This window comes from Homarus americanus, unplaced genomic scaffold (genome assembly GCF_018991925.1).
Source record: "Homarus americanus isolate GMGI-L3 unplaced genomic scaffold, GMGI_Hamer_2.0 scaffold12870, whole genome shotgun sequence".
NCBI lineage: Eukaryota > Metazoa > Arthropoda > Malacostraca > Decapoda > Nephropidae > Homarus > Homarus americanus.
The window spans coordinates 536,997-559,753 of NW_024711502.1; the positions used below are offsets into that span (position 1 = coordinate 536,997).

Here is a 22,757-nt window from a genome sequence, read left to right on the forward strand (position 1 = left end):
ATATAATTCACCAAGTGCACGTCAACAATTACTGTAGCTCACTAGCATGACTACCACACAGTGATAACACGAAAACTCTCCATACTTGTATTACTTCTCAGTCAAGTGAGTATAGGCTCGTCTTTTCCTCATATTATTTTGCCTTCTTCAGAAAGTTGTAAATATACTGACATACAGGTATATATTCTTGCAAACAACTGATACTTATACAGTCGGTCAGTCAGAACACCGAGATAAGAGAGCCGTGGCTCTGAGGAGAACAAGAGCCACGGCTCTCTTATCTCCGTGTTCTGACTGACTTATACAGTAATTACTCCTTTAACTTTGTATAAATTGGTAGGAGACTTGGCTTGTCCCGCATAATGGTCCAGCACGACCAATATACTGTACACACATTGTTTGAGTTGCTGTTTAGTTGTATGAGATCAATATATACGAGTTGATACAAATATATAGGGCCAATTGCAAGAACAGTCGTTGGGTGTACGACGCCGTTTACGATGACCTTCTTGCCCTGATCTTGTTTCAGGAATACCACCCTTTTGAAGCTCTGGAGAGATCTCGAAGTTTCGATATTTTGAGTACAACACTAGCTAATAATTCCCACCAGGAAACTTGTTTCGAGACAACCCCAAAGCTTCGAAAAGTGCAGAATTCTATGTGTTAAAGGCGATATTGCTGAAAAAGACCAGGGCAAGAAGGTCATCGTAAATGGCGTCGTACACCCTATAACCGTTCATGCAATTGGTTTACCTTACGATACCCTCTACGCAGAAAAGACATTTGTACAATTGTGGGTCATTTACGTTTGATAAAAGTTACATAATTACCCAATTTTTGGCTCATGGTTCATAAATTCTGCTGTAAGTCAATTAATATAATTTCTGATATTTTTTATTTTTGACCATTTACAGGAATCAAATATCATCAGACATACAATTCCGGGTTCTGAGTTCCTTAAGCCACTGTGTCTTAGTATTTTGTAGTAAACAATCATCAAACAGTGATATTAAATAATAACAGATTACCTCTATGTTAATAAATGATATATAACTCCAAAGGCTTCTAATTTTGCTCAATAATGAATGGAAATGTCAATATGGCGTCATGTTCGGATATCAAAGACTCTTAACTCTGTCAATGTTAAGAATGACAGTAACGTTGAGACTCCGGCGATGCTTAATTGACACTTATTTTCTTGTGCAGAAAGTACAATCCGTCTCTTTATTATACTAATTATGATACTAAATATAATTGTTATATGTCTAAAATGAATTTCTACAACCTAGAGATTCTTTCTTAATACTGTTTAGCCCAACAATGTGTTATTTGCTGTGGATATATTAAAACTTTATATAAGAAAGTAGGTCTTTTTATCATGTCAAATATCCTCAAAAATCCCTTTTCCGATTAAGAAATTAATTCTAATTGTTGGATGTTTGAGAAATTTTTTCCTTGTTATCAAAAAATATAGATAACAGGTATTGATCGGAGAACAACGGCCTTGACTTGCTGTTTAAAGTACATCTTGTTATATAAACAGTCAGACATATATTGCGTATGTTAAGAATGTGAAGATTAATAGGAATGTAATTACGAACGGAGACAAGAACGACTTTAACTCTATTTGGGATATAGGAAGGAAGTCGTGGGCTACGTGACTTCATCGACGAGACAAGACCCCAACGCTGAGTCATGTCGCATATTAGCAGGAACGACCTACGTAATGCGGTACATTACTGGCACACTTAGGGTATACGATATATTTAATTTTCAGGACTTTCTTATCGTTTCTCCAGAAAACGTATTTCTAAACAGCGCATAAAACTACAGTAGTATCTAATAAGACTAACTTTTCATCAAACCGCGAAAACCAGTATATGGTTAATGCTAAAATGGTAAGTTTATATATATATTTTTTTTTTCCATTCTATGAAGAGCCAAAAGCATAGAGGCCGCGGCATATTTGTTCTTAAGAAATTCCCCGAGTAATTTTTCCTTGTTGCCAACGGGGTTCGTGTATGTACTAAAATCAACTTTAATGAAAATCCCAAAGACAACAAACTGTTACCAAGGCCTCGAGGCTATAAGACGCCTTCACCTCCTTATTTTTTCTTTAAGAATTAGAAAATCTATTAATGGAAAGAGAAGAATATCTATAGCAAACGTCGACTTTCAAGGTTGTAACATAAATCTTCTGACTTTAATTGCCATCTAAAAAATAGTTCATATTAATAATGACCTCGTCAGCCAAGTCACTGAGTTATCAACAAAGTGGATTTACTTCTGTAAGCGAGGAGTACAACACAGCACTGCACAGCCTCAACATTCGTAAAGGAGCAACCTGTAAATTGAAATGATTTTGAGAACTAATAAAAATTTCAGTAGGTTACATAAACTTCATTTCTTTCCATAGCGAGACCCTCAGTATATAATAAAATGGATATAAAGTTTTCTTAACAGTTCTTTGAATTCGCCGGTGGCTGTCCGGATATCAAGAAGCTTGTTTAGCGTGGAAACTGACCTAGAGAAACAAAGACGTGGTTGGCACTTGAAGACCCTGCCAAGTGATAGCTCATGACTACACATATCGTTCTTTAGGTCCATTATCTCAGTGTTGTTGCCGTTTCGTGTTATGGAGTTCAAATCTCAAATCTTTTGTAACAATTTTCAGTTAATGATTCGTAATTTTTTCTGCCTCAGTTATTTTGACAGTTTTACCACGAGTGGCGTCATGGTTCACGTGACAACTGCACGTGGAGTAGAATCCTTAATAACTTATAATGACGCTTCGTGATGCACAACCAACACGAAATCATCAATGACATTCAGAATTTTGTCACTAGAAACACCTTAACTCACAGCCTTAACAAGGGGACTTATGTTCAGATCAGATCAGGTCAGTGCACTAATTAATCACGATTAGTTTACCCAGCACCTCATTCACTACAGTGTATTTAGTAGCTGTTTGGTGGACTAGATGTGAAGGTTTGCGGAGCAGAAAATAAAAAAAATAAAATCACTTCTCCATCGTCATAAACTGTGGTCGCAGAAATCACTAGAACGTGACGTCCATCACACTCTTACGCGCGCGCTAACTGGTTCAAGATCGTGTACAGTTGCCTGGTTGTCTTACGTAAAATGTGCCACAGAATATGTCTGCTTATTATTGTCATCTGCACTATGTTAGGAAGGTGCTACACAGTTGTTGTTATTAACAGTAGCAGTAGTAGTAGTGGAAGTAAGCCCAATATCATTACCACCATCTCAGTATTTTCTGGGCAGTACGTGAAACAAACACGTGTTTAACATGTGACTTATTGTGAAAACTTTTTAGATGTGTCATCTGGAGAGAAACTTCAATGGCAACTTTAACTCCCCCAAGTGAATGAGAGGCTCCACAAGTGTCACTGGGCTGATAAGTAGTCATCGACCTCCTTGGCATATCAGAATGAGATGATAACGGCAGCAGACGACGGCGTCATTGTGGTCCCTAGACCTGTCGCCCTCACAAGGAGTACAGTAGTTAACTGTGACGGATCACTGTAGAAAGACACTTGTCTCGACAAAAATATTTCCTGATATTTGACACCCTCTTCAGTGTCACACACGATCGTGGGTGATTATAACTAGCCATGTGTTGATCTCAGCGGTGGCTTGTGGTAATTGTGGTGACTCGGCGGAACAGTGTGGAACGCGAGTGTGTAACTTCGTCGGAACATCGTCATGTAATGACAGCCTCCCCGGGGCCTTCCTGTCTCCCGGAGATACCATGCACCTGTTTCGTTGACAATATTCTCTAGCACCAAGAATCTTCCTCGGGAACTCAGACCACTCGAAATTGACTGTACTTGAGATTCAATTCTAAAGACCAACATTTAGTAATTCAGGAGCGTGTCTAGCTTGTGTAGCTAATACGAGACAATTCGCGACGTAAGCGGTTGTCGAACCGGCAGTTGGTAACAACAGGCACCATCACCCACCATGTGTCAGTCGCTTGCTGGCTAGAAGGGTTGCTGGAAGTCTCTGTCTCCTCCACAACTATGTTAATACGTTCACGCCTTCTCCTCCTGTTACTCCTTGTGAGCGGCGACACGCTCGGTGAAGACACTGCCGCAGGAAAGGATGAAGGGAGAAACAACCCAGAGTCCGGAAGCATGAGTGAGGCGAGCATGGAAAAGTTCATGGAACAGATCCGCCAGGCTATGGACAGCCATTGGGGGATCCTACAAAACATTCGCTTCCACACTCTGATGACCAAAGGGAGGGTGGCACAGTTGGAGACTCAGGTCAAGAAGCTCGCCACTAAGATGATCAACATGAGCGAGGCTGCTCCCGCTCTGCCAGGTAAGTGTCAGGTACAGTCGGTCTGAATTTAAATTGCAGGAGAGACATAATGAGATAGAGAGATGTTGATTAAACAAAAGGCGGTCATACAAAGTCACATTGGTTCATCATTTACACTGCAGACAGTATATGTATACAAAGTATTACAAACAGTTGTGACTTCTCGAAATACTCTGCCAGAAAGTGACACAAGATAGGAAATTAATGGTAAATATGTGTGAGTTGATCCAACCAAGGACAGTCCAAGGCAGGAGGATGAGAGGTGGTGGAGAGAAGATGACTGAACTTGAGAACAGGAAATGAGTCACGTGACCTCCCTATACTCCCATGGTTCATTGATGAGTAAGGGGCAATGTAAACAAAATAACCTTAACTAAACCAGAATAAACCTGAACTAGCCCAACTTAACCTAGCGAAATCTAACCTAACTAAACCAAACTCATCCTAAACTAACCCAACTTAACTTAGCGAAATAGGTATCATTGCAGTTTCACTCCCAATTGGGTTAGAACACTTTTGGAATCACTACAAGTTATATCTCGTCAATTGCAACAACTTTTTATAATACCACTTCCGTCGCAGGAAATTCACGTAAATCTGCAGTCATCGCGTGTCGCTTGTTGTTTACAACTGACCCGCTCAGTCTGAGTGTACTCTCACGTCCACAAAAAAGCAAAATTACACTATGATGCTTAGGCAAGGTCGATTTCAATGGTATCAGATATCAAATTAAGTAATTTCTGTGCAATGTGGCGTGGGCTAGGAAGTTAGGTAAAGTTAGGTTAGGTTCTATGGGGGAGGGGGGTGATAATTCAAAAGCGAATATTTTTCGATGGAAATGAAGGTCAAATTCAAAAGAATCACACCCAATACCATGGGAAACACCTAGTTTTATGGTGAAAAAACAACTGGTAGTGAAACTGCAATTTTACCGCGAAATCTAACCTAATTTAACCAAACTCAGCCTAAACTAACCCAACTTAACCTAGTGAAATCTAACCTAACTTAACCAAACTCAACCTAAACTAACCCAACTTAACCTAACCTAACTCAACCCCTCTACCGTAATTTAGTGCCGACCTAACCTAACAATTGGCTAGTTTTTACTTTAGAAGAGCAAGGGATGATTTACTATAAGTTTATTAGCACCTCAAAGGGTAGTTAGTTAGTAGACGGCCACCCCACTGGAGGTCAACAGCCTCAAGTTAATGAAGCTACAAGAACAGGAAACAACCTGCGTTAACTTCTTTGAAATAAGAGTTGTGATGACCTGCCAGAGAATGTTGTCACAGCACCAAGTGTGAGTCCCTTTGGTGTCCAGCCTTGAACATGCACTGACACAGCTTCGGGTACATTCAAAAGCCCATTCATGCCCCATATTTGTCAACAGTGCATAAAACAGACTGAGAAGTGTCGGAGAAAGTCAAGTAAAATATGTTGTTGTATCTAGAGAAGTGATGTCCGGAGGGGGTGGGAGGAGGGGGAGGGTGGAGGGGGTGGAGTGAGTAGCTCGGCCATGATCGAGAGAGAGGTAGAGATAGAGGAAATAGAGAATAGACAGACAAGGAAGAAGGAAATAATAGACAAACAGGGTGGAAGGGAGTCAATAGACGAAAAAGGAGGGAGGGAGAGAATAGATACACGGGGAAGGAGAGAGAGAGAGAGAGAAATGCATGAAGGAACAGCACAAGCAACGACAACGCCTCTCCCACAGAATACCCCGCCAGACCAACACTGTACTCAGCCTCATCTGGTAAGCAGCCCTGCAACGCCTCCGCCAGCGCTCTTCCACCTCCAGACGGCGGGGTGTCGCAGCTGGTGGAAGCGATGAAGGAGCTCTCCGTCAACTACAACAGACTACTCAACTCCTCCTTCCTGTCCATGACCCACAGCGGTAGTTTCCAGGAGGACTTTGACAGACTGACGCAGATAGTTGACACAATGAAGGATTTCTCTGGTACTCTGACAAGATCTCCAGATGGTGGTGAGGTGGTCGTCAGCCTACCAGCAGCTACCACAACCACCACTACTACTACTACTACTACTGCTGCTACTACTGCTGCTTACTGGGGTTAGTTTTTGGATTAAAGTTATAACGTTTGAAACATCAGTACAGTTATAGGTTTCTGTGTAAAGTACAGTTACACTTTTTCAAATTATTCTTAACTATTAATTTTGTCTCCTAGCTGGCGATAAGTGGCTATATAGTGAAGGTAGTCTCTGATTTTTGGCTTCTGACGGGTGTTGAGTGAATATTTCTAGTTAAGAGTGTCTGTAATTTTGTCTCCTAATTGGTGTTAAATAAATACAGTGTATCTAGTTAAGGTAGAGTCCCAGTGTAATTTCGATGTTATTATTGGAAAAAATAGTGTGTTTGTTTACTTCGTAGGAGATGTCGAGGATGAGGAAGGGGAGGAGGAAGAGATGGAGGTCGGGAGTCCCAGCATCGTGGAGACTCACAGCACCAACGTGACGGTGAAGGCAGGAGACACCGCCATCCTCAACTGTCGTGTCAAGAACCTCGGCAACGGTTCTGTGAGTAACCTGTCCTCCCTTCCTGTGATTAGAAAACCTTTACAGTACGTACTTATTATACCGATTATCATGAACATCTTTAATTGATGTTCTCTCACAGAAATCTTCGAGTGACTTTGACTTGCACTACCACACTGTATTGTCTTCGTAAACGTGTGTTGATCTGACCCTGCTGCCAGGTGTCCTCTGCATACTTTATCTTTACACTGATGATGGTAGTATTTGACGATATCGAAGACGTCTTAAGCATATTAATCACTTCGTTTTGTAGGTCTGTCTGTCTATTAGGTCAAGGCCTATAATGGGCTCTGCTCTTAATTTGGTCAATATCTGTAGCCCACCACCACCATCACCACGGTTTTACCAGCTTGTAATATACAGCTTTACACGGGCTTACCATTCTAGGCGTGTGTGTGTGTGTGTGTGTGTGTGTTTACCCGCAATCTTCAGTGACGGTGTACCGGATGTGACGTAGATTAATAAGACGGAGTGTGTTGCCTGCCTCTGTGTATGGATGTATCTATCACGTGAAGATTAGCCACCCTAGCTTATTTTACCTGATGAGTAAACACCCTAATGCTATTGTAGGGAGGTTAGGTTAGGTTTTGACCTGTGTGTGCCCCTGATAGTTTAGGTACGGGTCATGTATCTATCGCCTTCATTGATAAAGAGTCCGTACTTACTTGCCCCAGGTAACTTGGGTAACTATATTTCACTTCTATCTCCCAGGTGGTTCAAACACGTATATATTATCTCCCCAATATCTCTCAGTTGGCTCAAACACTTACCTATATCTCTCAGGTGGTTTGGGTCCGTAGCAGAGACATCAGCATCGTGGCTGTAGGTCCGTTCATCTACGCCCCGACCGACCGCTTCCAGGTGGTGCACGAGGAAGGCAGCCCGGACCACCAGCTGAAGATCCGGATGGTGGAGGAAAGGGACCAAGGCGCCTACGCTTGCCAGATGAGTCTGGAACCTCTCGTGGTCCACAAGATCTGGTTGAGTGTGGAGAGAGAGAGAGAGAGAGAGAGAGAGAGAGAGAGAGAGAGAGAGAGAGAGGCAACAATAAAAGAGGATATAAGAGAAAGTGGGAAGAAGAGAGTGAAAGGGAAGTCAGAATACTTAAAATTTGATCGACGAAACTTTTAATATGATAAAATTAAAAGGTAAAGATACTGAAGTCAAGTTGTTGATATTGAAGTCAAAGAGTCTACATTATGAAGTCAAAATCGTAAGTCTTTACGTGGGTAACTATATCTCCTGCCTGATTGTGGGTTCGAATTTAATCACAAACAATAATAAACAATCGTAAACACAGACTTGGATTCACTAAGACATAAAAAAGATTCATTCACCAGTAAGAAAATTTTTGACTGCTTAAGTTTTGTGCGATGTGACGTGTCTGTACTTCGACAGACGTTGAAAGGGAGAAAGCATTGCAATCTCGTAAACAGATGTTGAAAGTGATTTTTTTTTCTTTAGTGTGTAGTGGGTGTGCCTCCCGTGGCATGTTTGGAGGAGTTGTGTGACCTGCAGGTGTGGGGACTATAGTTAGGTGTTTGTGTGGCCTGCAGGTGTGGGGAGTATAGTTAGGTGTCTGGTAGATGCATAGTCCATAACAGGTTTGGAGAATGACTTATTTGTCTGAGTGTGTGTGAGATCTCCGGTAGGTGTGTATTCCGGTGACTGTGTGTGTGGTCTCCAACAGGTATGGAGGAGGTCGGGGGTCCCAGCATCGTGGAGACTCACAGCACCAACGTGACGGTGGAGGAGGGAGGCACCGCCATCCTCAACTGTCGCGTCAAGAACCTCGGCGACGCTACTGTGAGTCCCTTGTCCTCTCTACCTCCAACTGGTGGCTTTATATTGTACTTGTTACTTACTGACTGTAAATCTGAATTATGTGTCATTAATAAGTCAGCTGTGCTTCATACTTGTAAATTACTTGTCGTCACTGTCGCAGCTGAGCAGTGTACTGCTCCTCTTTCTTTAATTGTAATCTGGTATTTTGTTAACTGGTCTTAAGAGTTTGATGAATATTTAACCAGATATTTAAGCACAAACTCCCTAAATGAGTTGCTGGGACCGAGTAATGGGTTGCTGGGATCGAGTAATGGGTTGCTGGGATCGAGTAATGGGTTGCTGAGACCGAATAATGGGCTGGTGGGACAGAGTGGCTACAGCACTCGCCTCCTGTCCTCAGGGTCGCTGGTACGCGTCCGGGACAGTCATACTACCCAACGTTACCGTTGGGAAAAAGACTGCAGTCGAGTACAATTCTTGCCACACTGCCTAATTGTGTACCTAAAGCATAGTATTCAGTGTGCTGTATCTGTACAGCCTCTAACAGCAAGTTAGACCTCCGGGATCCACTTTCAGTTTTTCACTCTTAACAGGTAACGTGGATGAGAGAGAGAGATGTGACTATCCTCACCTCCGGGAGATACACATACGACGGTGAGGACCGCACCCACATCCTCCACCACCCCGACACTGACGATTGGACCATCACCATAGACGATGTGAAGCAGTCAGATGAGGGAGCGTACCTCTGTATGCTCTCATCCCTCCCACCAGTCACTATGACAGTCTGGCTAACTGTTGCCAGTGAGTTCATTCTTCATACTCGTAAGCAATGTTTGAGTAGTTGTTGACAGCGGGTCTTAGTATCTTAAACCTTTCTTCTGTTGGCTGTTGACAGGAAATTCGCGAAAGCCTGTACTAGAATTCCCCAAGACTGTCACATAATAATCTAAGAACCTTTATCAACTGTTTAACACCAATAGGTTGGTTATCTTACCGACTGGGTGTATAAAACTTTAACAAGGTCACACCAGTACTTCACCTACATCTGTCCACTTAACTATAACTGTGTCAGGCATCTGGGTATATTTTTATCCCTCATCAGTGCCACGTCCTGATCAAGGCACTGTCGAATCTCCACACAACTCTTACGCTCTACTCTTTATTGTTGTCTGTAAAGTCACACACCAAACATGTTGCCGTGAACACTTCTGCTAACACTATATTGACTTGGAGACGTACAGTACCACAAGACTGTACACAGGGACACAAATTGTACGCTGTAGTATGGTAGAAAAATCAGTTAGCATAAGACTATTTATCAAGTACATTGGTAGGGTCCCCAGCACGTATAGCATTAAGTGCAGTTTTTAAATGATGTTTGTGTTTACCAGCAGGTGTGGAGGAGGAGGAACCCGGGGGTCCAATAATCGTGGAGACTCACAGCACCAACGTGACGGTAGAGGAGGGAGACACTGCCATCCTCAATTGCCGCGTCGACAATCTCGGTGACGCTACTGTGAGTGTTATCTGTAATAACAAAAGGACGTGTCTGTCCGTGAATATGTCTGTCTGACTGTTCCAGCCAAAGCTCCAAAACGGAAGCAGTTAGACGCCTAATACTTTACACACACACACACACATTACACGGGTCTCATAGTTCTGCACCTTAGAACGTGTGCTCACTGATTGAAGTTGGCTCTCTTAATTTTTATTACTTGACAGATAAGCATAATTATTAGCCAAAATACGTGCTTCGTGGAGATAGTTTACTAAAGTCTTTAATTGAACAACAGTAATACCATCAATAGTGGCAGTTGAGGCAGACAGAGAGACAGACAGACAGACACAAACAGAAATCCAACCTAACCAAACCAAATTAAAAACTTAACCTATCCATCTTTCTACAGGTGTTTTGGTACCGTAACGTTGACCTGACCCTGTTGTCTGCGGGAACGGACCTCTACATAGCAGACGGGAGGTTCATTGCCAAGCATAAGGAAGGCTCGAAGGACTGGCAGTTGCTTATAACGTCAGTCCAAACCTCTGACAGTGGCTGGTACAACTGTGTGGTGGTCGCTGATTCACCCATCAACCATCAAGTGTGGTTGAATGTGATCGGTGGTGAGTGGAAGTGAGGGGTTTCATACTGGGATTTTTCAACTCAGGGACGAAGAAAGGACGTTCAGACTACTCCACTGTTGTGACTTAAAGGACGTTCAGACTACTCCACTGTTGTGACTTAAAGGACGTTCACACTACTCCACTGTTGTGACTTAAAGGACGTTCAGACTACTCCACTGTTGTGACTTAAAGGACGTTCAGACTACTCCACTGTTGTGACTTAAAGGACGTTCAGACTACTCCACTGTTGTGACTTAAAGGACGTTCAGACTACTCCACTGTTGTGACCTAAAGGACGTTCACACTACTCCACTGTTGTGATTTAAAGGACGTTCAGATTACTCACTGTTGTGACACGTTCACTACTCCACTGTTGTGACTTAAGGACGTTCAGACTACTCCACTGTTGTGACTTAAAGGACGTTCAGACTACTCCACTGTTGTGACCTAAGGACGTTCACACTACTCCACTGTTGTGATTTAAAGGACGTTCAGATTACTCCACTGTTGTGACTTAAAGGACGTTCACACTACTCCACTGTTGTGACCTAAAGGACGTTCAGATTACTCCACTGTTGTGACTTAAAGGACGTTCACACTACTCCACTGTTGTGACCTAAAGGACGTTCACACTACTCCACTGTTGTGACTTAAAGGACGTTCAGACTACTCCACTGTTATGATTTAAAGGACGTTCACACTACTCCACTGTTGTGATTTAAAGGACGTTCACACTACTCCACTGTTGTGATTTAAAGGACGCTCAGACTACTCCACTGTTGTGACTTAAAGGACGTTCAGACTACTCCACTGTTGTGACTTAAAGGACGTTCACACTACTCCACTGCTGTGATTTAAAGGACGTTCAGACTACTCCAGTGACGTGACCTTACGACACAACCAGAAACGTTCAGACTTCTCCAGTAGTTTGAGGTTACAACACAACAAATGCTTATAATAAATACAATGGCGTGAGTTTAGGACACATCAAAAAACGTTTAAAGCGTCGTCCCCAAGGGTTTAACCCACCATCCTCAAAGGGATAAATCTTAATCCTCAAGGGGTTAAACTTTAAATCAGCTTCAAAGGATTAAACCATCGTCCTCAAAGGGTTAAAAAACAAAGTAATTTTCAAAGGGTTAGACCATCATCCTCAAAGGGTCAAACCGTAACTTTCAAAGGGTTAAACCATCATCTTCAAAGGGTAATACCATCATCATCAAAGGTAATCCTCAGAGTTGAACTGACGTAAGTTGGTGAAGGCAGAACTACTTTGGGATGGCGAGTATATTCTTAGCTATATAGGCTTCAATATACACTTATTCATTTACTAATAAAAGCTTCCTTGTTCTCGACTAATAACCACTAAACCAAGGTGTAATAGACCTCACGGCAATGTAATACAACACGGTATTAATAATAATGATCATAATACTTGTAATAATAACAATAATAATAATAATAATAATAATAATAATAATAATAATAATAATAATAATAATCTCAAACCACATAACAATAACATTCAGACGATGATCATGATAACATTTACCTCATTACCCAAGTCCTATTGGCCACCAGCTACGCCCACACTACCGCTCGTTGCTAAGGGCGGTATGGATGGGAGGAGCTTAGTCGATAATTTATTTAGCTCTTTTTTGTACAGATGTCAATAAAAGTCTCAAAAGAACTCTGTATCCTAAAAATCAAGAATTCCTTATTAGAATTACTCATTAAAAATTTTAATGTTTAATTATCGTAATCGGAATGGTTTGCCATAAAAAAAAAAATATACTGTATATTATACCAAACAATCACAAACACCCCCTAAAAGGCATGCTACTTTTTCATATGGTAAGAGGCTGACAAGAAAAAGCAGCCATTGGTTGTAACAAATCTTGGACATACAGACAGACAGACAGACAGACAGACAGACAGACAGACATACATTGTTCTATAGAAAATAAACAATAAGAAGAGACCAGACAAACACTATACAGGTCTAAATGTTATGTTCGACTACAAAACTGAAAATTTATGCTGTCAAGCCACTAACTAATCTTTCCACTACACCATAGACTAATGCCACACGAGCCGCTGAAGACCAACCTGACATGACCAGACACCCAAGACACCATCACGATGGAGGAGCCAAGAGGAATCAGTTCACATCTAAATACTGTACAGTACACGTCATGGATCCCGCCCCGAACAGTTAGTGGGAGGAACAACAAGAGAAGGAAGAATTTCATAGTTGGGCTGAGGAAGGGAGAGAGGTTTTCATAGTTGGGCAGAGGAAGGGAGAGAGGTTTTCATAGTTGGGCTGAGGAAGGAAGAGAGGTTTTCATAGTTGGGCTGAGGAAGGGAGAGAGGTTTTCATAGTTGGGCTGAGGAAGGGAGAGAGGTTTTCATAGTTGGGCTGAGGAAGGAAGAGAGGTTTTCATAGTTGGGCTGAGGAAGGGAGAGAGGTTTTCATAGTTGGGCTGAGGAAGGGCCTTAGTAACTGGAGATGTTTCTTACTAAGAACCAGAAAGATTTTTTAGATGAAAAGAAATTCAAGACTGTGCTCATTCACTAAATGAAAATGCCTTTTGTTTGACTTACAACAACTTTTGTAATAATTCAGTGCGTAGAGAAGGCAGAATAAAAATCCGGAGAGGTTAGCCATTCTGTGTGTTGTATATTGAAGTCCCCAGATTAGTGAATACTAGTATGTGGGGGCGTGTCTTGGCAAATGGCTAAACAGTTGAATAGGTCCACATAGTTGAAGGAGTTAAGCTGATGGGACAGGAAACACGAGAGAACAATCATAAAGGGTAAAATAATTCTGAGCTAGATACTTTCATGTTAAATGATTCAAGGTTCACAAGGATTTAATGAAAGGGGGGGAGTGAAATTAAGAGAAGATGTAAACAAGTGATATTCCACAGAGGAGAGATTAGAAGAATTAAGGGAGAAAGAGTCTGGAGTACAAAGAGAATGGGTGTGGCTGTGTATGTGCTGGAGGGACTCGGGAAACACTCGAGCCTCAGCCCAGCACATGCAGGTTGAGTGAGTGTTCATACCAGGAGGCGATATTTTAAGGCTATAAGGGTGATCCAGTACACTCGAGTAAGTGTGGATATAACAATGAACCTCAACTACACCGAAAACTTACGCCGCAATAACAAAGAAACACAAGAAATATGAATAAGTTAAGTGCAGTGGTTGGTGAGTGAGACTGGTGCTAAGAATCTGGACAAGGACGGACGTTAAGACAGACTCACCACTGAAGGACTGTACAATGTTCGTCACAGGACTCTAGTTGCTTTAGTTTCAAGTGCAGAAAGTTACGTCAATACTAGTAATTACTGTAATAGGCTTCAGTATATATTACAGGTAGGATTTAATATGAATGAATTTATTGATAACTTCACTAAACTTTAACAGACACTAACCTACTAATATTGGCTTCGTTTTACAAGAAAGTATAAAAAGGCTCAAATAACTCTTGACTTGACACTTTCTTCTACAGTGTCACATGACCCAGAATAACTTTTGACACAACCCAGAATAAAACATTATTATTCTTTCTCCTTAGAACCGTCACAACCAGAAGAGGAAGAGCCCACGATTGTGACAGTCAACGACAGAAACGTGACAGCGATGCAGGGTGAAGCTGTGACGCTGACCTGCCGGGTAACCGATCTGGGCGGCGAAACCGTGAGTTACAATGATGTCATCGGGAGTTACATTAGCTCTATAGTGTTACTGACTCTACCATGAGTTACAGTGATGCTATTATGAGTTATAGTGGCACTACCATAAGTTGCAGTAACATTAGAAGATAGGTTAGGTTAGGGTACATTAGGTTAGTGTACATTAGGTTAGGTTAACAGGTGGTTATGTTAGGGAGTAGTCAAGTTAGGAGGTAATTGCGGTAGAATTTTGAATGCTCACCGAGTACCCCGGCAGCCTTCAGAATGGTGCTGTGTCGTACAATTCACTTGCTGTTCCTCTCTCAGGTCACGTGGACTCGTCAAAAGGACCTTCACATCCTGACGGCGGGACAATACACGTTCTCCCTCGACGAGCGCTTCTCCGCCGTGCATCAGGGGGAGGAGTGGCAATTACAGATCAGTTCCTTACAGAAGAGTGATGAGGGAGGGTACGAGTGTCAGGTCTCCACCACCCCGCCCACCACACAGATATTCTACCTCAGGGTGGTTGGTGAGTGTTGCTGGGTCGGATTCTCCCAGGTTCCTGAATTGATATTCTTCGTAACAATAATTTAAAAGACTTCACCTAAAAATTCTTAAGTTCACGTTGCAGGAACAACAGACATAACGTACACAAAAATGTCCAAACAGGTAACACTGCTAACAACACACCCAGGTAACACTGCCAACAACACACCCAGGTAACACTGCCAACAACACACCCAGGTAACACTGCCAACAACACACCCAGGTAACACTGCCAACAACACACCCAGGTAACACTGCCAACAACACACCCAGGTAACACTGCCAACAACACACCCAGGTAACACTGCCAACAACACACCCAGGTAACACTGCCAACAACACACCCAGGTAACACTGCCAACAACACACCCAGGTAACACAACACACCCAGGTAACACTGCCAACAACACACCCAGGTAACACTGCCAACAACACACCCAGGTAACACTGCCAACAACACACCCAGGTAATACCGATATTTCTGATGATAAAACAGTTCATACTAGAAGAATTTTTTGTTCATAAGTTACTGTCCTAGTTTTATAAGGCAGCTGTGTACACATAAGGTTTATTATACTACTTATATACAGTATACTAGCTATAGAAACATTTTTGCTATACTAGTTATATAAACTAGCTATATAAATAGGTTTACTATACCACTTTTATACAATAGTTACATAAAGTAGCTACATAAAGATAATATTTACGGTAATTAAGTGATTTTTTTGGCTCTCTCTATTTCAAATTCTCTCGATCTCTAACTTGCTCATGTAAGTGACTGGTAAGTTACTCTTTGCACAAGACTCGCCAGAACCAGCACCGACATCACGAGCTGCCTCTACGGTGAAGAGCATCAAGTCGGGAGGCAGCAGGAACTTGACAGCCGTGCTGGGTCACCGAGCTACACTAACCTGCCGTTTCAACAACCTCGGCGACAAAACTGTAAGTGACGCTGCTGTGAGTTATAGTGACGCTACTCTGAGTTACAGTGACGCTACTCTGAGTTACAGTGACGCTACTCTGAGTTACAGTGACGCTACTCTAAGTTACAGTGACGCTACTCTAAGTTACAGTGACGCTACTCTGAGTTACAGTGACGCTACTCTAAGTTACAGTGACGCTACTCTAAGTTACAGTGACGCCACTCTGAGTTACAGTGACGCCACTCTGAGTTAGTAGTGATGATATTGAAGGTATTTTGGTACTGCTGCGAGTTAAGAGGGGGCACTGCTGAGAGTAAGAGGGGGTACTGCTGGGAGTTAGAGGGGATACTGCTGAGAGTTAGAGGGGTACTGCTGGGAGTTAGAGGGGGTACTGCTGCGAGTTAGAGGGGGTACTGATGGGAGTTAAAAGGGGGTACTGATGGGAGTTAAGAGGGATACTGCTGGGAATTACAGAGGTTACTGCTGGGAGTTAAGAGGGGGTAGTGATGGAAGTTAAGAGAGGGTACTGATGGGAGTTAGAGGGGATACTGCAGCAAGACATACCCTACTGTCAGTCACGAGTCTTCCTGTTCCTTCTGTAGGTAGCTTGGATTCGCGTAAGAGACGCGCATGTCCTGACGGTGAACCAGTACCCGTTCATATCCGACGAGCGCTTCTCCATCGTGCATCAGGGGGAGGAGTGGCAGCTACAGATCAGTTCCTTACAGAAGAGTGACGAAGGAGAGTACGAGTGTCAGGTCTCCACCACCCCGCCCACCACACAGATATTCTACCTCAAGGTGGTTGGTGAGTGTTGCGACTTAACTGGAAATATGAAAATGAACCTTTACTTACAATGTCCCTTAAAAATAAACACAAAAATAACGTCCCTAATTAACATTAACAGTGGCGCTCAACTTTTGCTTTTAACAGATGGAGACAAATTTAACGTACTGTATATAAGATTTCTAGAGTCTGGACACTTGAGATATTATATTTTTATAGACATCTTTATCATAGCTTAAGTCAATCAGTTAGGTGCTTCTTACATCTTTACTGCTTTACGAACCTTTCAAGATGTGAATCAGGGTGAAAGGTGTCAGCTTATCATGTCTGACATATTTGCACTCGTCGTCATCTCTGGGACCTTCACATAGGTTCTCTGTGGCGTTGATCAAGTAAACAAAAATGGAAGTTCGTCCAGTTGACCGGAGCAAAAAATAGCAACAGGAAACGAACACACTGGGCTGGAGAAAATACTTCAGGAAAAAACTTGTAGAGGACAAATTCTTGTAATAACACTTGAATTAATATACTAATGCTCGTATTATTATAATGTTGAGGTTAAATGTATAAGACATATTAATATTGCTTTTAGATGAAAATTTTATAATAATTTTAAAAGAAATTGGAAGTGGACGGAAGACAAAGGCTACAGTATATACTTTAAATAAAACTTACGTGTATATATATATATATATATATATATATATATATATATATATATATATATATATATATATATATATATATATATATATATATATATATATATATATATATATAGCCATTAAAGGAGTCTCAGCTGTGAGCTAGTGTGATGTACACCAACAGATGAAGTCTCTCTCTTTCGCTAAGAGAATCGTTTTGCCCAGTGATTCGAAGTGTACTCTTTTTTCACCAGAACCAGCACCGACACCGTCTGCTGCCTCTACGGTGAGAAAGATCGTGCCGGAGGGTACCAAGAACTTGACAGCCGTGATGGGTGACACAGCTACACTCACCTGCAGTGTCAACAACATCGGCGTTAAAACCGTAAGTTGTGACGCTACTGTTAGTTAGTGATGCTACTCTTGAGTGATTGCCGATAACCGAAGTATCAGAAAGAGAGTAACTCAAGCAGTTAGAAATGCCAGACGTAGCTATTATACAAATAAGCTACAGTTAACATCGGGCAACAGTAAGAAAACCTGGAGTATCATCAATTCTATTCAGAAAAGGAACACTCAACCCACGCCCCCCTACTCGGCTTTTATGATAAATGGTACAGTTGTAACGGAACCCTCCCTTATTACCAACCACTTCAATGATTATTTATTAGTGTTCGCAAAAATCTTGCAGAGAGCATCGCTATTCACCATGAGGATTTAGAGCCTATACCTACAAAACAGACAGCAAAATGAGCTGTTCTTATCCCCTGTCACGACAGCTGAATTATTGACCATCATAAAAATGTAAAAAAATGGAGCAGCAGGCGACGACAATATACCAATGAGCATCACTAGTGGTGCCTTTCCGGACAAACTGAGAATTGATAAAGTTCACCCAGCATATAAGGAAACCTTGTGATAAAGTCTTTCAAGAATTACCGCCCCATATCAGTCCTCCCAGCCTTAAGTAAGATACTGGAGAAGCTAGCATGTAATAGACTAAATTCCTTCTGCAGTGTCAATAACATCCTTACAGACTATCAGTTTGGATTTAGAGCTAGAAGGTCAACTGAGAGCTCTGCTATCCTTTACTAACGACATCTTAAGCAACTTTGATGATAGTCAGTTCACAGTCAGAATATTCCTGGACCCCTCTAAAGCTACTGTCGACCATACCATCCTCCTGGCAAAGCTTGAACATTACAGAGTTAGGGGCTTATCCCACAATTGGTTTACCTCATATCTGTCAAACATGAAGCAGGATGTCTGCTATGATAATAATAATCAATCTGACTCCTCACCAATTTTGCATGGCGTCCCTCAAGGTTCCACTCTCGGTCCTGTACTGTTCTTGTTGTACAGTCTCGTTCAAGATTCTTCGAACACTGCTGGAGACAGCTGGCAACTCAAGACCGTTTGTTTACTATAGTACGTAGTATAATATAATACGAAACAACAAAAGCACAACCATTAGTTAAGCTACAGGGAACTAAGTAACCATTCATAATTTTTATTACGTACTATAGAAAACAAACGGCCTTGATTACTGCACAGAAGAAAGTTGTGCGGACAATGACCTACTTGAAAAACGAACAATTTGCTAAATTTAAAATGTTGAAATTCGAGGATATTAACACCTACTGCTGTGCCCTATTTGTTTACGAGTCTGTCAAATTATTTGATTGACAATAATTATTTCCAGTTCTGGAATAATCAGAGATACAACTTAAGGCACCCAGAGCTACTAAGACCACCCCCATGTGCCCCTCTCAGTCCCAGACCTCCATAAAATATGGTGTGAAGGTGTGGAACAACTTAACACCCACTTTATATTCCTACTTTTATTGTACCACCAAAACCATTATATAGTATCATAAATTGTCATGTAGATAGATAGAAATTACCATTGTAATAATTATATTTGCCAACAAAACACGATACTGACAGCTTCTGTCCTCTTGTTCCACCTTATTACAACCCATGTTGTACTGCTTCCCTCCCTTACCATATTAATGAATATCAACCCCACTGTAAAATATGTATACACTTATAAACGTAAATAAATAAATAAAATAACGAAGTAATAACCGTGGCAACACTCTGATATGTTCTTATTACCACCTTGTTACATGTACTGTCTCAGAAGATACTATAGTAAATGTTACATAATTCTTCCAAAAGATAAATGTACAGTATATATCAGGTGCCTCCAAGAGAGCTCAGGCTCTCAACTGGCTCAAACATGTTAATATTGTTATTATTTATCCACTCTGTATCTGTGTTCTCCTGGCTAAATAAACAGTTTCAATATCAATATAACAGTATGAGCTAATGACACGATAAGTGTTGACAGTGTGACTTAAGCTACAGTGAGTTAGTTACCAGTGGTGACGGTGTGATTAGTGAAACTGCAGTGAGTTACCGGTGGTGAAAGTGTGACGTGACGTTGCAGTAAGTTACTGGTGGTGACAGCGTGAGGTACGTAGTACCTCAAGGGACGCTACTTGGACCGCCATTTACAGTAACGACGCCTCATATCCTCTCCTGTTCCCTCCGCAGGTCAGTTGGATGAGGGATACTCACCTCCTGACGGTTGGTGCCTTCACGTACTCCTCTGACGAGCGCTTCTCCGCCGTGCATCAGGGGGAGGAGTGGCAGCTACAGATCAGTTCCTTACAGAAGAGTGACGAAGGAGAGTACGAGTGTCAGGTCTCCACCACCCCGCCCACCACACAGATATTCTACCTCAAGGTGGTTGGTGAGTGTTCCTGGAAGTAATCCGAGTTGATGCGAGTTGTTTTCTGTCGCTTGTCTTTGGTTTCTGTTTGCTTGTGTAAGATGCTTATGTTTCCCCAGTCCATGCCTCTTCCCCTCTACTCTTATCAGCATTAAGTCCCATCTTCATTTCGTTCTCTAAGACACACGAGATATTCGTTCACTGGTTATTGTTTCCATTACTTCGTTAAGTTCCTGGAGGTTCGGATCCCAGTTCTTGTCAGCTCAACTGATATTGTCCTTGAATTTCAAATATAAAAAAATCAGATCACCTGCGGATTGGCCCCCCCCCCCCCTTAGCATATTTCACCTGGAGGAGTTAGGTTAGATTAAGTCACAGTGGGTTAGGTTAGTCTATGTTAGGTAAATTGGGTTAAAGTTAAGGGTGGTTAATTTGAAGATGAAATAAGCTGGGAGGACTTATCTTAACGTGATCCTAAAATATAACTCTTCTCTACTTCTCCCACTCATATAAGATAATAAGCAAGACTACTATCCTCACAGTTCGGCAACAACACTTACCCTCTGCTTAGTCAATTACCAGATGCTGTAAATGGCATCAGTTGACTGTAAATGTAACCTGTTTTACGAAATCCTACAACGTAAATAGAATATGACAAATAAACCAATCAAAAGTATTTAGTATTAGTGAATTAGTTGACTATTTCTTTAATTAATCGTGTTTTTTTTTATTAATTGAGATATTGACCATTACAGATGCCTCAAGGATATGACGGATATCTCAAGGAATTCAACCAGTTAGGATTTAAATACGTAAACATCAATTTGTAAGCCTCATAGGATCACCTGAAGACTCGCCCCTTTCAGCATTATTTCATCCGATGATTAACCGACCCTAACGCTGCCTTGGGGTTTAGGTTAGGTTAGTGTTAGAGTGGTTAGCTCACATTACGTTAGGTTAGCTAAGGTAAGGTTAGGTTAGGTTAAGGTAGGATAGGATGGATTAGGTTAAGATAGGATATGATAGGTTTAAATTAGGATTAGTTAAGTTAGGTTAGTTAGCATTGGTTAAAATTAGATTAGTTTAACTTGGGTTAGATAAAGTTAGCATTGGTTAAAATTAGATTAGTTTAACTTGGGTTAGATAAAGTTAAATTCGGTTAGTTTGATTAGTATAAAGTAGCATTCGGGCGTTAAATCATCTGGTGAAGTAAACATAAGCTGTCTAATAATATTCTTCCCATGATCTGTTGAGCCACGTGTGAGTAAATGTTGTATGTTGAATGTTCCCTTGTATGCTGTATGTTCCCTTGTATGTTGTATGTTCCCGCGCATGTTGCATGTTCCCTTGTATGTTGTATGTTCCCTTGTATGTTGCATGTTCCCTTGTATGTTGCATGTTCCCTTGTATGTTGAATGTTCCCTTGTATGCTGTATGTTCCCTTGTATGTTCCTGAGTGCAGTAAGGTGATACACACCTGTGTCTTGAATGTGTACATATGATACTGCCAGTTATAAGAGTGGTATTATATTATTGTTATTCTCGACGCCGTGTGTGTTGTTCTTATCCGGGGGGCCACCAATATAGCTGTGAGTGTGTGTGTGTGTGTGTGTGTGTGTGTGTGTGTGTGTGTGTGTGTGTGTGTGTGTACAGAAGTATTTATGGTGTGTTTATGGGCTTAAATATTTATATATGTCATAACTCTGATCCCTAAAACTAAATGGTTTAAAAAATTCAAGTGGCCTGACAGAGAGTGTATTAGCCTATGAGGTAGCATGTTCAGAGCACGTGATAAGGTGTGCTCACGGGAAGTCACGTCAATTACGTGCCGAGTTAAGCATTAAGTAACCGGCTCTCTGGCCACCTATTGCGGGCAGTAGTTTGATATCACTCACTAGAGGAAGACGTTATTGAGAGCCATCGTGGATGGTTCCGTCTTCCCTCGAGGGAGGACGTCGGATATATTTCCGTTCTTCCCTCGATGGGTCCCTACTCACCTCGCTCAACTCTCATCATCAACAGGACGTATTTAGCAGAGCTATTTAACACAGCCTCCGTCCTCATTTAACACTCATAGCTACAGTGGTTAAATTACGGTGATAATCCTTTTTGAAACTGTACACCCACTAAAAAATTATTCGGCACATATTGGATTTCACTACAGAAGATCCAATAAACTTTGATCTATATTTCAGTATGCCTAAAATATAAGGTAACGTGCTTCACAAGTGATTGCTACAAGTGGTGACAAACCAGGAAGGTTGTTACGTATACGACAGTTTCACAAGTAATTTATATTCACGGTAACCGTCACCTCAACAGATACACAGTTGGTAAAGGTACCAAAGGACCATCATCATCTTTACACACACACACACACACACACATACACACACACACACACACACACACACACACACACACACACACACACACACACACACACACACACACACACACACACACAGGTACCACAGCATCTTATAGTGCCAATTAAAAGGCATTTTTTCGGCTACTACCTTTCCATAACGTCACAGTGAGCGTGTTAAGATACGATCTCACATCTCTAGTTAAAGAGGTATATTAATTACTGTCTGTGTACTATAATATATAAGTTGCTTCTTGTTCT

The 22,757-nt window shown here is 41.6% G+C and overlaps 1 protein-coding gene across 5 annotated transcripts in view; it reads left to right on the plus strand.

Moving 5' to 3' along the window:
- The first annotated feature begins 16 nt into the window (after positions 1–16).
- Positions 17–22,757, plus strand: part of LOC121858374 (hemicentin-2-like) — a 30,583-nt gene continuing 7,842 nt past the window's right edge. Inside the window, exons 1-15 of one of the 5 annotated variants that reach the window (XM_042354818.1) lie at positions 17–105; positions 3,338–4,347; positions 6,062–6,418; positions 6,737–6,882; positions 7,684–7,892; positions 8,589–8,706; positions 9,279–9,510; positions 10,083–10,204; positions 10,596–10,809; positions 14,390–14,511; positions 14,814–15,018; positions 15,814–15,980; positions 16,564–16,768; positions 17,646–17,776; positions 19,951–20,149. In XM_042354818.1, coding sequence (XP_042210752.1) covers positions 4,044–4,347; positions 6,062–6,418; positions 6,737–6,882; positions 7,684–7,892; positions 8,589–8,706; positions 9,279–9,510; positions 10,083–10,204; positions 10,596–10,809; positions 14,390–14,511; positions 14,814–15,018; positions 15,814–15,980; positions 16,564–16,768; positions 17,646–17,776; positions 19,951–20,149 — 2,731 coding nt within the window. In that variant the 5' untranslated portion in view covers positions 17–105; positions 3,338–4,043. Of the gene's footprint in view, positions 106–3,337; positions 4,348–6,061; positions 6,419–6,736; positions 6,883–7,683; positions 7,893–8,588; positions 8,707–9,278; positions 9,511–10,079; positions 10,205–10,595; positions 10,810–14,389; positions 14,512–14,813; positions 15,019–15,813; positions 15,981–16,563; positions 16,769–17,645; positions 17,777–19,950; positions 20,150–22,757 lie in introns of all 5 variants that reach the window. The other 4 variants (XM_042354836.1, XM_042354823.1, XM_042354829.1 and 1 more) reach the window with 4 other exon arrangements.